This window comes from Nycticebus coucang, chromosome 10 (assembly GCF_027406575.1).
Source record: "Nycticebus coucang isolate mNycCou1 chromosome 10, mNycCou1.pri, whole genome shotgun sequence".
NCBI classification, from domain to species: domain Eukaryota; kingdom Metazoa; phylum Chordata; class Mammalia; order Primates; family Lorisidae; genus Nycticebus; species Nycticebus coucang.
The window spans coordinates 92,772,809-92,791,069 of record NC_069789.1 but is presented as its reverse complement, the minus strand read 5'-3'; the positions used below and the strand labels follow the sequence as shown (position 1 = coordinate 92,791,069).

The following is an 18,261-nucleotide window of genomic DNA, read 5'->3' as shown; positions in this document are numbered from 1 at the left end:
GTATATATGTGTTTTTTGCTCTCTCTTTTTTTTATGAACATAGTTTAAGTGCACTGTGGAAGTTTAACTACAGATTCAAGTGTGCCAAGAGATAAAAAAGATCGAAAAACACTGCTCTAAAAACTTTGTTCAAGGTAGAAAGACATATAATATTATGTCATGACTCAGGCAATTTAGAGATGCTACTAAAATGTCTAGACACACAGTGGGATAGTGATTCATACATCGTGTGCCCTGATGCATACTGCAATCTCATTTTGCTGCTTCCCCAAGGTTTTCTTTGAAAAAGTAGCATTTCTTCTGATAACCACTGTAGCTCTCAGCACTCTCTCGGACATAGAGCCAGTATACTTCAGCAAGACTTGCTTCAAAGTCAACTTGCCATGTCTTTCTGAGTAGTTTTCTTCCCTTGCCCTACTTGGTTCCACTGACCGCTGCACTGTGTCTGAATGGTGGGATGGGGTGAAGAGGGGTGAGGAGCATGTGGGTGGAAGTGCCAGTGGGTGTGGGGAGACCATTGCAGACCAAGACTTGGGGTAAATTTTGCTACTAGAGCCCGGATGTCTCCAGCAACTCAAGAAAATTTGCTGATCTTTACTTGTCAATCTTTAACCTTGGGACATTATTCCTATCTGGAGATTACCATTATCATTGAATTCTTAGCATCTTAGGTTGGTGAGCTGCATCAAAGGGAACTTGAGAAGTCATTTTTGAAGTATGTGAGTGTGAGGATATTCAGCATTTGTGGGGAAGTAGCCTGGAACCAGCTCCTGTGTGACCACTGGACGGCTGGGACATCATTGGAACAGCAGTGGAACTTGAGACACAAATATTCTGTCTTTTTCAGCCCTTGGCATCCAAGTAAACAGGATAGGCTTCAAGCAGTGATGCTCTGAGTGTTGACATGGATCACAGAAATCCAGGGTATATGCAAGATTTAGATGTTTTCCCTTTTATTCTACCCCTATCTCTGCTGTTTGACAACTTTTCTAAAACCCATGAGCCTCAGTTTCTTGCCTGCCTTGTCCCCTAAAGTCTTAGGCCCTAAGCCCACTCCCTGTCCTTTCCCTGTTTGGAGAAAAGACAAACAGAAGTCTGGTGGCCAGCCATGACCTGGCACAGCCGCAGACGTGGGAGGCTGTCCTCCAGAGCCCCCTGGCCTGGCTGTAATAAAGAACATAGCTGTCCTCTTCACTCCTCCTTTAGTGGGAAGAATGATTCAGTGCACCCCCAAGAGATTGCCTGTGTCTTATTCCTCAGTGTAACAAACTCCAGTTTCAAGTTCTGCTGCCTACAAGGCTATCTGACCCATGATGGGTTGACCTTGGGCAGAGTCTGCCTTTGAAAGGCCAGTTAGTTCGTGAGGAGACTAGACTGAGTTTGTCCTGCAGCTAAGAGGGTGAAGGGGACTCAGCTTCTAGATGGGCCAGCTCTGTGTGATCAGCCAGTGGTCCTGCCAGGCCTGTGTTATCTTATTTCATCTTTACAACTGAACCGGGAAGTTGGGAAGTCGGCTGAAGTTATTCATTCACCCAACAAATGTTAGTGCGTGCCTGCTGTGTGCCTAGCATTATTTAAATTGCTTGACATTTACCAGTACAAAGATCTCTGCGTGGATATAGCTTAGAGGCAGAGGGGTGAGGCTGGTGGAGAGAGATTAAAAACAATTTTTTTTTTTTTTTTTTTTGCAGTATTTGGTAGGGGCTGGGTTTGGTAGGGGCTGCCACCTCTGGCATATGGGGCTGGCACCCTACTCCTTTGAGCCACAGGTACTGCCCCTAAAAACATTTTTTTAGTAAGAAAATTATGTTTTCTGGAGCATTTTCTTTTATTCTGCACACCCTCCAGAATCACTCATTTGAGCATTCATGCAACAGCTATTGAGAAGACAGCTATGCTCTGAGCACTATGCCAGTGACAGGGGTCCAAAGGGGAATGAGTTTTGTATCCTCCAGATGCTCACAGTCCTGGGCGAGTGGGACAACAGTACACAGGTAGTCTAATGAAGCACAAGTACTGTAGCGGAGGCATCTAAGGGCCAGGGGACAGGCCAAACACCTGCAGGGGGCCCAGCCTCCCCACCCTGCCTGCTGTGGTCCTCTCAAGCTGTCTCCACTTGCGCCCACTCCCTCTCCCGCCCCTGAACACACTCCTCTACACCCCAGCCCCATGCGTTCCTTCAGAGCCTGATGCAGGGAATGTCTTGCTAAGGTGGCAAATGGATTCACCAAGTACTAGCTCTTTCAGTTGACTTATTTACATTTTAACTGGCTTTTAATGGCTTTAAAAAAAATGAGAGACTGGTTTCTTTGTAGGAAAAGCCCTTCTGTTAGCAGACTGGGAAGGGAAGCCTGGGACAAGCCCAAGTCACAGCAGGCAGGTGCCTACCTACTCTCCCCTTCCCTGGGGGTTCACTCTTCCTTGGAACCTTCATCTTCTCTTTGAAAACAGTTCTGGCATCTGATTGACTTTTGCAAATGTGCCTTTGGAGTTAAGAGAAACTCAAAGATCTACTCCTGGGAGTTTCAACTTGTGATCCAGGGGTTCTTGGCAGTGTGTCGGTGAATAGCCTTTGGGGAGTGTAGGGACTTGTGAAATTCCCTGCAAACTTTTGTATAAACAAGTTTAAGTACAGTTCCCCTGTGATGATGAAGTCTAGTGTTTTTGTCAGATTTATAAAACCTCGGAGACTCACTCAGAAAAGGTGGCCATCACTGAAGTGATGTACTTCAGTTTCTGCAGAGAAGTAAATAAAGTGACTCCTTAGAGCCAGCACAGTGACAGCAGGGAGGGGACAGAAGAGGAGGAGAGGAGCAGAGGGAGGTGAGGCGGGGCCAGCACAGAGGCTGGAACTCAAGTTTCTTGCCTCTTGTTGACTATACCAGTGTCCCTTCCATCTTCCTCATCATGGGAGATCTTTTTATGAACCCTAGCCCGGCCTATTCACTCGCCAGGGCACAGTAAGATCTGCCTTATGGAAGCAGGGTTTTTTGTTCTTTTTAATATTTATTTATTGTTTGGGGTTCATTGAGGGTACAAGGAATTAGGTTGCACTGATTGCATTTGTTAGATCAAGTCCCTGTTATACTTGTGTCCCACCCCCAAGATTATGGGAACAGTTTTAAAGAGCTGAGAAGAAAGTCCCTACTCCCTCACACAGCTATAGATAATGTCTGACTTCTTTTTTCCAAAGAAAACTGATAAGCTTTTGGAGCTGTCTGTCCCTAGAGACGTCATGCCACACTTGGGCATCTGTGCAGTAACACTAATTTCAGAGAGTAAGCATAACCCCCAGGCTGTCCTTCCAAGCCCCACTGTACAGAGACAAGTCACGTGCCTGAGCCAGCCTTCCAGTGAGACTTCTGGATTCCTCTGCCCAACCCAGAAACACCTGGTTGGTTTACAGACCAAAAAAACCTGGGACAAGTTGTGTTATCAACGCTCAGTGTAAGTTATCAAAGTAAATAAATAGTATATACACATTCTCTTAGCCAACTGGCAGGTTAGGTCAGGAGATATTTGGCATCAACCGTGGGAGAGGGAAAGAAACAAATTATTACTAGCTGGAATTTCAAATCGATCCAGGAAACAGCAACATCTTTTTTTTTTTTTCTGTGTATTAATATATACTGACTCATGACAGGATTCGTTTCTCTCAAAGAGAGATGGTAGGGAGATAGATTCCTGAATAGGGCCAGCTGTGGATGTGATGAGAAGGTAGCAGGGGAGAAGGAAGAGGAAAAGAGCTGGGAGAGGAGTCGCAGGTCCCAGCTCAAGACTTGGCCTTCCCTGAAATAGCGGGGTGACTTTGGGCTGATCACTCACTGCCCGCTTAATTGTTTTGTTTCCTTTTTTTGCCAAAAGAATACGAGAGCTTTGGGTTGGGTAATGTGTAAGGGCCTTCTCAGTGTGAGCATTCTTACAACTCATCTGTTTCCTCATTCTCTTCTGTAGGTTAGCTGCTGCCTTCCAGCCTTGTCTGTGACAGCTCAGGCTTATCTGAAGCCAGAAACGTGGACCAGGTCACTCCCTAAGGCTCCGCGCCAGCCCAGGAATCTCAAGCGATGGGGTTCAGCCACCAGACTCACCAGCAGGAATATGGGCACCTCTTGCTGTAGCGACAGCAGTAAAATTGCCACTCCCGGTCCAGCACTGACTCGAAGTAGCGGCTCTGGAACCCTGCCACCAGTCCATTGTTGGAGCACGTCTGGTACCTGAGGACAAGAGAACAGCTCCTGGGAACCTGGGGACGATGACACATAAACAGATCCTTTTCCAAGGCTCCTCCTGCCAGTTTCACATTCTTTCACTGAACTGAACGCTTAACAAATTATTCCATTTTTATGCAAATTATTAAGTCTCTGTTATATTTGTAAAGATGTCATATGCTCACCATTGAAATCCAAACGGTTCAGTACCTTTCTACTGAAGGAAGTTTGGGGAACCCTGCTCCTCACTTACCTCCATGGATACACAGTTAGATGGAGGAATGAATGAATGGATGCATATAGAATTTTACATGTAAAATTTTACAAACACAGGATGGTATTCTTCATGACATTTCAAATGAAAGATCATGTCATTCATTTTTACTTGAATTAAAAATAAATAGATGAATTATAAAACCAATTTATAACTACTCACACTTTCATAAGAAAGATAAATCACAACTATAGCCCAAGATAAAGGAGGGAAGAAAAGGGAAATGGAGGGGAGGGGGCAGATTCGATGGAGGGAGGGTAAACAGTAGGACCATTCCTATGGTTCATATTGCAAGGGTACATGTCAAATCTATTATGTATAGAGTATAAATGTCTTAACACAATAATTAAGTAAATGAGGTGAAAGCTATATTAACTAGTTTGATGTAAGCATTCCTAATTGTATATAAAATCAGCACATTGTACCCCATAAAGGCATCAATGTATACGTGATCTCTGTGTTTATGACTTAATACAAAATAAAAATAAAATTAAAAAAAAGAAGATGAAGAGAAATACAAGACATTGGCAGACTTCAAATAAACATTTCTTCTGCTTAAAAGCAGAGCCCTTGGACATGGAACATAAGGAGGACCATTTGTTCTGCCCCTACACAGCACGCAGAGTCCCAATGGGTACCATGATCCGTTCAGGCAATCCAATGGGAAAGCTGGGAACACATCACCGATTCTCACTACTTATCCAGGAATCCAGCCCTAAGCTCCCCACAAACCAGGGTGTGTTTTTCTCAACATTCCATTCCCACTGCTGATGGAGGGTCCCAACCATGGCAGCACTTCTTATAGATTTGCTACAGGCCACTCAAACTCCTCTACTCCCTTTCAGGGTCCCTTTCCTGTCTTACCTGAACTCTTCAAATACAATAATTTCTCCACTCTAGTTCACAAACTAGAAAGAACTTTTACTCTTTCATCCGACCTTTGCTGTTGCCAGTTTGCACAGCTCATTCCTAAGCGTTACTTTAGAACAGCACAATTGTTTCTTCTTGTATTCCATGTCTTGTGCTACGTTCTCCCATTCCCGCCCCAAAGCCCAGGGTCCCATGTCCCTTCAGGCTTGCCGTATTTTGCTTTGATGATGAGGATGCTGTTTTCTACCTGACACAGTGGGTTCTCACCTTATGTGGAATGAGATCTTTAGAGGCTCTTCCAGAATAGATCTTTAGCTATCTCTATTTTTTGCAGTTCCAATCTGCCCCAGCCTTTGACTCTGCCCCTGTCATAAGTGGGAAGAGAAAGCAGTTGTCTGTGTGACTCAGCCTGGCCGCTACAGGAACACACTCTGTTTTCCAAGTAAAGGTAAGTGTTTAGAAAATATAATGAATAAAATAAGAACAAGTACCTTTCTAACTGGTAAAAGAGAACTCGCTAATACACAAACTATAATACCATCAGCAACTGGATTTCATTTATTCTTTTCCATGGCTGAAGATGAACTTGTGGATCTGACAAAATGAGATATTAAATACACTTCATGTCTTGGGTTGGAAGTCATTCATCCTTTTTAGCCAGTTATTATTCATTTATTCATTCATGCATGTATTTGGCAAATATGCAAGTATTTATTTATTCAGCAACTACACTACTCTTCCGCACCACTTGCTTTGCTATTGTGTTGATAGAAGGACTGAGCGGTGGGCTTGGATTCAGTCAACTATCCAAATTAGCTTGAATTCTCTATTCTCAGGGCTTATAACTCAGCTATAGGAGATGCATAGTACAAATTAAGATGTAAATTGAGGCCTCTGGCCCTTGATGATCTAACTTCTTTGCTTTACCTTTGTTTGCTTCTCATCAGGAGTATTACCACTTTGTAAATGCCTGGCACATTTCAGGAAGACACAGAACTAGAATGAACTAGGGTCATAGAATGGTGGAAAGGTGGCTTTGGGAGCCGATCTTCCACAGTGATCTATTATATCTCAATGTCTAGTATTGTGGGTGAGAGGTAATTTTAGTATGAAGTTCTAAGAGCAACAAGCAATGCTTATACAGGTCCAAAGAGAGAAGGACCAGCAAGCTAGTACCCTCTGTGTCTTCCCCTCTCACCATCACTAAAATTCCTTCTTCCTCTAAATGGGAGTTCTTTCAGCACTGAGCAGGGCTGTGGTTTCCCTGGAGCTGTTGTTCCACTGTTTTGGTTTGTCTTGTACACTGGTGGTAAGTTTCCCTAAGTAAAAATAAATGTGGGAAGATAAGCTGACCTGTTTCATGGAGTACCAGTTCTGAAGGCATCCAAGTTCCACGAATTCTCTGCCAGCTCTTGGCCAGCAGCTGGCCCCACTGCCCCCCATATGGGAAATGTGTGTGTCACTTTCACATACACCACCTCAGATAATGCCACTCTGTGAAGATTATTTGGGCCCTACAGGCTCGGAGCCTAAGAACATACAATGAAAGTTAGATAACCAAGCATAACTCTCTCCTTCCAGCTGTGATTTGATCGCCTTCCCATTTTGGTAGAGTGAACCTGCTTGGGAGTTTGATAGTATGAAATCATTCCTTCTAGAACTGGATCTTTATAGGGGTATGCTTTTCTACTGTGGGAAGCAGACAGCAGAGTGGTTAAGAGTAGGGACTATGCTGCTGGATGGGTGCTCCGCTGCTCTTAGCTGTGTCATCTTGGGCAGGCTTCCTACCCTCTAAGGGCCTCAGTTTCTTCATTTATACAATGGGAATAGCATATACTTATTATTAAACTTATTGTGAGGACTAAACAGGATAACACATATAAAATTCCTATAATAGTCTTTTTTCATTTTTTTATTAAGTCTTTTGTACATAGATCATAAATACATTTATGCCATTTTCAATGTGTTGATTATTTGTATAAATTGGAGTGCTTACATCATACTAATCAACATAGCTTTCACCTCATTTACCCAGTTATAGCATTAGGACATTTGTGTTCTACACAGGATAGATCCAACCTGCACTTGCAATGTGCTCCATAGGTGTGGTCTAATTCCTTATTGTCATCCTTACACTTTCATTAAGTCTACATGGCAATTGTGAGCACACTTTGTGAGAGCTGCCCCTTGGCTCTCCTGCCTCCAGTAAGTGAAAGGCTGGGTGATTCACATGCACTCCCTGACCTGTCATCTCCCCAAAACAAAGCTCACTGAGGTTGGCTGTCATAGCAACCCACGTTGTAGCACAGGTAGTTTATTTTGTCTTAGCACTCCTGGTAAGAGGTAAAATCCTTGAGGGAAAAAGAATCACTTAATCTTCATTTTGTATTCCCTGCACTGCCTGACACTGTTGTCCAGCAAATGTTTAATGGAAGAAAACATGAGCAAGTGCCTGGCCCCCCAAACTCTCATTAGCAGAGGCAGAATTAACTTTTAAAGAACCCATCTCTCAAATCTGTGAAGGGCCCTGAAACTCCCACCATGTAGTTTTTGTGGAACTTGGGTCAGTGATCCATCTTCCTACTTCCCCCTTCTCCCTTGGAACATTGCCGCCCCCTGAGGAGAGTGCAAAATGAATACACTTTTGAACATTCCTCTTCTCTGTTTATCTCATTTTTAACTATCTTTTTAAGAAGCTTCTTATTTAATAAGACTCACTTAATCATGGCCCACAGTGGGAGGAGCCAGGCAGGTGAGCAGAGAAGCAGCCTCTGAATGGGTTGGTATTGAGGAAGCTAGAAAGACCTGCATTGCTAAAATCACTCAAACTCAAGTTAAAAAGAGATAGTTAGTGGTAAAAAACCATGGCTGAGGCTCTGACTCACTTCACAGCACCAGGTTGTCATTCCTGAATGGTCCATGGATGGTGAGTTTCCTGGCGAACTGTGTGACATGACCCAAGCTGAGGCATCAGAACAGACACCATGGAAACATTTCCTTAGAACATGAGGGCACCAGTACCCTGCTTGAGAGACTCTCTCCTTTCTACCTGAGAAGACATACTTTTTTCTTATCATCTCTTTGAAGGCTGAGGCTCAATTTTAGTTTCACAAACTGGAGCACTCTTAGCCCTGCTCCCCCTGACACTAGAAACTTTCCAGAAAGAAAATCACAAGGCAGTTATCCCTCCTCTAACAACAACATTTATGAATCTTCTCTGAGAAAGTAGACTTTGGAAAATGATTTCTCTCAGGGTCATCACCCTGAAAGCAAATACAGAAAACCTTTTCCTGTGTCTGCAATGGCAAAACACAGAAGAAACAGGATGTGGTTGAGGGTGGGGTGGAAGTAGAGCCCTTATTGAGGGATCAGCAGACACCTGACCTTACTATGCTTTGTGGAGCCTGGCCTAAGTCATGAGGACATGTGTGGACTCAGTGAAGTAGTCCTGAAAACCTCTTGGCCAAGATAGTAACTGGAAGAGCTGGAAGCCCAACTGAGATTTGAAGCCAAAGCTTCAAAGACTCTTAGGGAGCACATAAATCTCTGAGATTTTCCTTCAGCTCTGATCAATACTCCAGCCAGGCGTTCTCCCTGTTGTTGTTTTTATTCTTCATCAAGTCCAAAGCTGTTGGATGGGCAGAAGGACGGAAGCCAAAATTGGAAGGTGTGTGAGCATCTGGTTTTGTTTGTGAACTCTATGAAGTTTCAGTTTCTCCTTGCAGTCCCTGCTGGTCTCTGTCCAAACTTACGGAAAGTCCAAACTCTTAGTGAGTTGGGATTGAGTTGGGTGTAGAATAGGGTAAAGAGAGGCAGTGCCTCTTCTGTCAAGAGCTCTTAAAATTCCATTAAATACATAATGGATGGGTTGGTTATGCTGGTCTTTTTCTTCTCAGCTCCATACACACAGGTGTGCTTCAAGAGCTATTATGCAGTCTCCAACTCCACCGCAGAGATGAGCCAAGAGAAGTTTTGCTCATGGTCTAGACCGGTGGCTAACTCTGTGTGGCATAGTTTCTTAACTCCCCCAAGTTCATTTCCCTTCCCCAAAGATGGATGAGGACTTAACACTGTACCGAAATAATTTCATTCTTTTATAATAAAGCATTGACTTTTGTTAATTTAATTCCCCCAGAATGATTTTTGAGTTGTTATCAAGCATGTGTAACATGGTCCATGGAATTTTAGAATCTTCATTAAGTCTTTCAACAAATACTCATTAGAACCTACTCTATGCTAGGTGCTAACGTGATCTGGAATCCTCCTGCCGCAGTGGTGGGGATAGGAATGGTCTCTAAATAGTGCTGAGGTGCATGCGATCTGCTGTCTTCCTGCCTGCATCTGTGTCACATTCTGCTGTTTTCTTCATTCCTAGGTTGTGAGTCTGGTATTCTCTCCGCAAAGCTTTAAGATGAGGCAGACGTGACTTGCCGAACAGCCTCTCTAGATAGAAAAACCTAGCACAGGACAGAAGGAAAGCACTTCTACAAAATGCAAATTCTTTACTCATTTTTTAAAAACATTTTTATTAAATCATAGCTGTGTACATTCATGCAATTATGGGGTACAATGTGCTGGTTTTATATACAGTTTGAAATACTTCCATCAAATTGGTTAACATAACCTTCATGGCATTTTCTTAGTTACTGTGTTAAGACATTTATATTCTACATTTAGTAAATTTCACATGTACCCTTGTAAGATGCACCGTAGGTGTGGTCCCACCATCCTCCCTCCAACCATCCTCCCCACCCCCCATCTCCTCTCTCCCTTCCTTCTTGGGCTACTCATTTTGGAATAATGTAGGCAGAAGAGATTACGCCAAAGGCCTCTGAGAAGATCCAGATTATCCTGTGAGATGTAAGTATATCTTGAGAGCAATTCCAGGCCAAGCAGGGATTGTGTGAGCTGTGTGGGCATCAGGGCACGTTGGTTGTGTGTTCATGAACGACAGCTATTGCAACATTTTTTAGCCAAGAGATCGCACATCTCTTATCTCAGTGTCTATTAAAATGTGACAAGTATTCAATACATTCACAACATACATGTAACATTTATAGACTGTAAATGAATTATATATTCCAAAAGCAAAATTATACGTATCAGAGGTTCTGGAATCTAACAGTTTGGATTTTAATCTCCTCCTTTGTAATTTACCATCTGTATGATATTTACCTCCAGAAGTCTCAGTTTCCACAGAGTAGTGATGAATAAGTGATGACAAACAACCTTTATCAAGGACCTCCCATGCGCCAGGCCTTATGCTTAGCACTGCCCACACCTTAACTGTTTTAATCATCAAAACAATTCTATGAAATGGGCTCAAGTAATCAAATTCTCACCACCATCACCATTTTATACATAAAGTAACACAGGTTAAGTTATGTAATTCCTGAGGACATAAGGCAAGTAATGTACATATATCATTTCATCTAATCTCACAACAGCTCTGGAACATTATTTTCATAGATGTAGAAACTGAGGATTTGAGAGTTGAGAGGATGTGTATAAAGATAGTAGTGGGAATGCATTTTTAGGATTATTCTGACTCTAGAGTTCATAAACTTTATTACTCAAACACACACACACACACACACACACACACACACACACACGAAGATATCCTAACTCTGTGGGAACCTCTTATTGATTACAAAGGTATCCAGACAGAAGCAGATCCCCTGCCAGGAGGAATGAGCTTTTGCCATTTTTAGAAAACAACTCAGCCATTTTTGCAAAGTGCAAGTTCCCCTGGACACTTGATTCCTGGCACTTAGGAGAGTGGTCTAGAGGGGAAGCTGGCGAGAGTCCTAGATCTGCCACAACCGCGTCCTCCCACACTCAGCCTTCTTGCCCTCAGAAGCCATTCTTACGTGGATCTGATATCTTCTTTAGGTCAGCAATCACTACAGCCTTCTCTAAGAACAAAAATGTCACCCACATTTCATATCGCCTGCAGCACTGTGGCATCGGGCTGACCGGCTTGTGTTCTGCCTCTGCCATCCACCAGCAATGCGTGGGCAATTCTCCTTATGTAAGAAAGAGGTAACAGCTAACACCTGATTATAGCAAAGATCAGATAAGATTAGACTTCGAGTAACTCAAGGGCATAGATAATATTCTATTCTTCTTTATATTCCAAGAGTCTGGGAAAGTTTGTGATAATAGGTTTTTGGTAGTGAATGAATGAGCAATTGTAAGTATAAATAAGGACTACACTATAAATGATAAATCGCCTCATGAATTCAGTTAAGGTTAGGTCATAGAACCTATAATTACTACAATTATTTCTGTAGTTTTTTTTAATTGCTCCATTCTCTTGGCCTTAATTCCTAAACTACGATGTCAGGAGTTTGCTCTAGATTACACTGGGAATCCTTCCAGTACTGGGATTCTTGGATTCTGTTACGGTCTGTTTGTCCTGCATTCCTACGTTTGTTTCTTGACCTTTTAAATTCAAAGTGATTTTATATTTATAGAAGAATGGTAAAGAAAATACTTGAGATTCATGGATACCCTTCACCCAGCTTCCTCTAATGTTTCATAACTCAGGCATGTTCATGGACACTAAGAAAGTAACATTGGTACATCACTAAACCACAAACTTTATTTGGATTTTATCACTTTTTCCACAACTGTTCTCTTTCTGTTCTAGGATCCAAACCAGATAATGTGTAGCATTTAGTCCTCATGTTTTTTGAAATAAAGAATTTACCATTTAATCTCTTAAGTTTATTTGAGGCATTAAAATTACTGAGAGAATGGAAACCTGATAGACTTCATGCATTTTGGTAACAAAAATGCATCACTACCTACCCCCTGTGCATGTCCTAGAGATCCTTAGGAAATCTATAAAGATCATGCTGTGTGTTGGTAAACACAACCAAAATGAGATGTGACTAATAGTGTTAAACCCCAAACTCATATGACATGTGCTGTTGAAATATTAAGAATTAAAGATGTAAGCAAAATGGCTTCCCCCATGGGAAAATATGTAGGCTTCTTTATTGAGGGTGGTGGGGACACGGGCTGGCATTTGGACTGCCTATAGCACTAACTAGTCTGAGTTAATGTTTCACCACATATTTATTGGGGGTCTGCTATGTGCCGGCACTAGTCCAGGCATCGGGCAGACAGTGGAGAGTGAGACAAAGCCACTGCAGTTTATATTTTGGTGAGGGAGACAAACAACAAACAAATATAAACCAGGCAGTGACCAGTGTGCTGTAGGAAATAAGGCAGGTTGGAAGAGGAGAGAACGGAGATGTTGGTTTGGAGGAGGTAGCCCTGGAACGCCTCTCAGAGGAGGTAGGCACTGTGCCCACTACACACTCAGAAGCATGGATCAGAATGATTGCTCTGTACTCTACAGAGTGGTCTTGGGTGGATTCTGGAAATACTCAGATGATGGAAAACTGAGTTCCCAACCAACCTATGCAGCTTTGAATTTTCCTTGCTGCTAGCATGGCTTGTGCCATAATTTTCCCTTCTCCTCTTTTCCATCACATGGCTTGTCCTGGGTGAATTTATCAGTGCCAGTGTAATACAAAATGTCTCCTTGGGATTGTCTGAAGCCCAGGGTGAAAAGCAGGTGCCAATAAACAGAACACTCTTCCTCTGAATTCAAACTGTGCAAAGCTGCCTTGCTCCATATAAGGCACATCAGTTCCAGGTTCATTAAACCTTTACTGATTGCGCGTGATGCACCAGGCATTTGGTGTGGACTTGAATTTGCTTTAGCGTTCTCTTGCCTACACTTTCTCCCATAGCATCATGATAGATGCAGGAGCTGTGAACCCGTGTTTCCTGATTCCAGCACACCACAGCTCAGTCTCACTAGAAAATTCCAGCTTCATCTTGTTCCACACAGGACCCAATGTCCTGCAGCCTATGCCAACCCACATATGCCAGACATGGCAAAATGCCACTCCCTGGGGCCCCAGGTAGAGCGTCCTGACAGTCCCAGTGGCTCAGGCCAGCATGCTTCAGAATCTGGCACCCAAAGAGGTAATTTTCAATGGAGAATCAGTGATACCCAGCATTACAAGCCACTCAGTTATCATGGCAGCACCTTTAAAGACAATGCCTCAATTATAAGTTTCTTCAGCAGATCCTAGATGCTGCTGTCAAGTCTGTGTTCAATGCTCCTCCCCTCTTTCAAAATAAATCTGAAAGCTAATTTGTTTATACAAGGCAGCCAAATTGCACAAGATATCAACAGCTCTTTCCCCCTCTTTCCCACAAGATATCAACAGCTCTTTTGGCCAAGCACCTTGGCCAAAGGGATACCACAACAGCCTGCAGCCAACAGGAGGATGTAATCATTCCCTGACCTGTGAACAATTCTTTCCCTCAAGATTTTTCACTGAGATTAGAGTCCGAAGTCACAATTAATTACAGAGTGCATCTGGGGTAACATATGAAAAAATGTTCATCATCCCTATCTATTAGAGAAATGCAAATCAAAACCACCCTGAGATACCATCTAACCCCAGAGAGAATGGTCCACATCACAAAATCTCAAAACTGCAGATGCTGGCATGGATGTGGAGAGAAGGGAACACTTTTACACTGCTGGTGGGACTGCAAACTAATACAACCTTTTTGGAAGGAAGTATGGAGAACCCTCAAAGAACTCATGCTAGACCTCCCATTTGATCCTGCAATCCCATTACTGGGCATCTACCCAGAAGGAAAAACATCCTTTTATCATAAGGACACTTGTACTAGACTGTTTATTGCAGCTCAATTTACAATCGCCAAAATGTGGAAACAGCCTAAATGCCCACCAACCCAGGAATGGATTAACAAGCTGTGGTATATGTATACCATGGAATACTATTCAGCCATTAAAAAAAGGGAGACTTTACATCCCTTGTATTAACCTGGATGGAAGTGGAAGACATTATTCTTAGTAAAGCATCACAAGAATGGAGAAGCATGAATCCTATGTACTCAATTTTGATACGAGGACAATTAATAACAATTAAGGTCATGGTGGGGGTGGGGGAAGGGGAGAGCAGCGAGAGAAAGGAGGGAGGGGTGGAGAAAGGAAGAGCAGAGAGAGGGAAGGAGGGAGAGAGGTGGGGCCTTGGTGTGTGCCACACCTTTTGGGGGCAAGACATGATTGCAAGAGGGACTTTGCCTAACAAATGCAATGAGTGTAATCTGGTTTGTTGTACCCTCAATGAATCCCCAACAATAAACAAACAAACAAAAAAAAAACCAAAGTGCATCTGGGGTAATGGGGGTCAGTCCTGGGGTAGGAGAGTGCTATTGTGAAGAAGCTGTTTGCATATTTTTGAGTTTTCAAGCCTGAGGTAAGTGGAGGGGAGGAAGGAGGCAATAAAGGATGAAAGGGAAAAAAAAACACTGGATGCTCATTTCCAAAAATGCAGAAAAAGAGGAGGTGGAAGAGCCATCTTGCCTGTCAGCTCTTCACTTGACTCTTACGGACCAAACAAAACTGTGTTAGTTCACCTTCTTCTGAATCTTTTGCTTTTCTCTAAGTAGTTTGGGAGTTCATGACCAACCAATCACAAGTCGGCAAGTTTAAAACTCATCATCGTCTGGCTTCCCTCCCTAGCAGGGATGAACACAAATATTAACAGAACATAAGGAAAAGCCAAGTGTGTTTTCATGGGTGAAATGTCACTTTGCTCATTTCCCAGATGAGGGAGGAGCCTGGAGGGTTGAGCACCTTGGCCAAAGGGATACCACAAGTTGTCATTAGAACCAGGACCCCAGGGCTTGTCCTCTAGCTGTTGAGAGTTGCTGAGTGCTATCTTACTGTGCTCTGAAAATGGGGTGTTAGAAGGGGAGTCCACCCATGTATGTGATGGTCCCTGAGATGGGAGGACTGGAGGACCAGTCATAAGCAGGTCATTTCTACCTTACATGCTGGACAATGGGTCCAGCCATGCAGAGTCACCAGAGACTGTCCTCAAGGTGAGCCTGGTCTTGGAGTCAGCCATCTGGCAGGAGGGGTTTTGGATAATTAAATCTGTTTGCCAGAGGCAGAGGGGTGGGTGAGAATGGCCTCCTGTCCAAGCAGCCTCCACAGCATTGGTTCCCCCACTTGCAGCAACCATGTGAGTCCTCTCCCTATACCTTCCAGCAGCTGGCTGGGCCCCAGCCCGGCCATTGTAACCAAGCTGGTCCCCGGGGCTGGTCTTCTGTTGTGATCTTGCAGATTCCCACCCTGTCCCTGATGAAGATCTGTCCTGAGTCTGGTCCTGTGGTCCTGGCCCTGCTCGGCTTTGGGGTGGGAACCCATGCTGGGTGGAGGCAGCAGGCACTCAGGAGCACAGCACTGTGGCTAACTGTAAACTCTTTGGAGCAAAGCCTTTCTGGACCCAAATCTCAGTTTTCTGGCTAAGGAAGCATCTGGTCTCTAGACCCCAGTTTATCTACCTATACAATGACATGTAGTTTCGTTTTGAGCATTAAATAAGATAATCCACATAAAGCACTGAGCTTGGTCCCAGCCCAGAGTCAGGGCTCAGTAATGGCAGCTGCTTGGTTACCTGGCAGCCCCCTCTCTTGCCTGTCTCCCCAACCCACCAGCACCTTTTCCTTTTCGATTCTCATCATCATCTGGTTGTGTGAACCTGGGGGGTTATGCTTGACCACTCCCTAACTCCAGTATACTGAGTGCCTGCGGAATGCCTCTGTCTTCTGGCTCATTCTACACAGAACACATGTGGCAGCCTGCCAGCTGGGTCTGCCCCTCTTGGGCCTGCCTTCCCTGGGGTCAACTGCCCCCTCCGTTGACTCCCCTGGTCTGGCTCCATCTAGGCTACTATGAATAACTGGCCTAGTGGTCAGTGGCTACTGGGATGGGCTCCTGACCATGACTTGGGGCTGGGACTGCTGCATCAGTCACGTCCCACAGAGAAAAGCAATTCCATGACCCATTCCATGCACTGACTAGGACGGAGTGCTGTCAGAAGAGGACAGCACCCCTCTCTAAAAGCCTTCAGTCAAATATTTTCCAGCCACAAAACCCACTTTAAATTCAGACGAAGAGAAGAACCTCAGTACTCATAATGGTGAAAACACATTTAATCCAGGAAGCCGAGAGCTATTTCATTTCATTTCCCTCTGCTTCAATTTCTTTGTCCCCTCTCCCTCATTCACTTTGCTCTAAATCAATATGTCTCAAACTTATATGTGCTGAGGACCCAAATGATCATTTTTCCCCCCAAACTATTGTGGGACAATATATTTGTAAAACAGTAAAAATACATTGCCATGAAATGAAAATGTCACTCAAATGGCACAGCAAAGTCAATGGCTGTAAAGTTTCTTACTTTCAATTTCTGGACTTACCTATTGGCAGTCTAGTAAACTTGGCACAGACCCACACCAAACCCTGCCCAAACTGAGGGCAAGTAGGTTTGGTTCTGGAAGGAACAGAACTAAAAAGAAGCCTACCTTCCATGGACCCTCCCCAGTCTGGAATTTTGTCCTGTAACATCATAGGCTCTGCAGCAGACCTGCCTCCCCCCAACCCCCACACGCATGCCACGGTAAGGTTGGGGTAGGATATGCCCAGGCTTTAGGTGCTGATATTGTGAGAGTCAAGCGGTCCCCAGAGGGAGGGATCCACAGAGAAGTTCCCAGCCCAAGTGAGAGGCTGCTCTTACCATTCCATGCCAGCACGGTTGATCTCCTCCCACCAGCACTCCGAGGGTTCCCCGAGGGTGTGGGGCGTGGGCATGCAGGCGTAGTTCCATTGTCTGTCAGAACCTTCCTTCTTGTTGAAGATACTCCTCACGGCCACCACCACCTGCCCGTGGGGACACTGGAAGCTGAAGCCCTGCCGGTTCAGATTCACCCACCCGTCATCGCTGTAGTCATGGTACTGCTGGTACGGGTACCCATAGTCACCGTACTGGCCCCAGGCCACGGTGACCAGGGGCAGAAGTACCCACAGAAGAGTGAGGTCCATGCTGCCTGGGCTTATGGCAAAAAATGTCCTGCTGGGCTGACTGTTTTATACTGCCTCTGACATGTGGCTTCCAGATGTGGGTGAGCAGGATCCAACTGCAGTGTGTCATTGCTTAAGCAAAACTTTTTCCGTGCTGAGATATCAACCATAAGGACGTTCAGCTTGTTTTAAGGTGGAATTCTAGGAATACGCAAAGAACATGTTAAGTCGAAGCAACTCCCTGGAGAAAGAACCACTTTGCAGCTAGGTTGCAAAAAAGTCAACTGCTTCAGCTCCTTTAGAAACATTCCCTTGGAAATAGCTGATTAGTGGCACATTTTTCCCTTATCTCCGTGCCTCACCCCTTTCTGTCCCATTCCACTCCACTATGAGCAAACCCCTATATTTATTCTCCAAACTAGCCTTCCAGAGCCATGCAAATATCCAGACAGTGATTTCAAAACACCAAAAGCATAGAATGCAGGGACAGAGTCATTTAGATTTCTGTAAGCCTGAACGTCTGGTTTCTTTTCATTTCTCAGCCCAACATCTTTTAACCCTTGAGTATAAGCATGGTTGTACCAATGTGTGGGGCTCTTCTTAAGTTGCATAGGGAAGTGCAGTGGCCCATGGAGAGGTAAGTCGGACATTATCTCTACACTTCAGCATCCTCCTGAGATGCTGAAATTGGAAAGAGCCACATCTAGAAACTGTGCTCTCCTCTCAAAAGTGTTAGTGGGTTTAATACACTGAATAAACACACTTTTTGACCTTTGGTACTTTTTCCTTCATGTTGAAGTACAGTTTACCTATAATAAAACCCACCCTTTTAAATGGTTAACATGCAGTAGTGTGACCAGCACCATAACCAAGAGACATAGAATGTGTCTATCAATCCCAAACCTCACCTGGTACCCACAACACCCAACCCCTGTAGTTACTGATCTACTTTCTGTTCCTGTGGTTTTTCCTTCCCC

General features: G+C 44.1%; 1 protein-coding gene across 1 annotated transcript in view; it reads right to left on the bottom strand.

The window, feature by feature from the left end:
* Positions 1-17,356, bottom strand: part of DPT (dermatopontin) — a 32,080-nt gene extending 14,724 nt beyond the window's left edge. Inside the window, exons 1-2 of the mRNA XM_053606899.1 lie at positions 17,001-17,356; positions 4,089-4,214 (exon numbers count right to left, since the gene is read on the bottom strand). Of these exons, the coding sequence (XP_053462874.1) occupies positions 4,089-4,214; positions 17,001-17,305 (431 nt within the window). The 5' untranslated portion in view covers positions 17,306-17,356. The remainder of the gene's footprint in view (positions 1-4,088; positions 4,215-17,000) is intronic.
* Between the last annotated feature and the right edge of the window lie 905 nt (positions 17,357-18,261).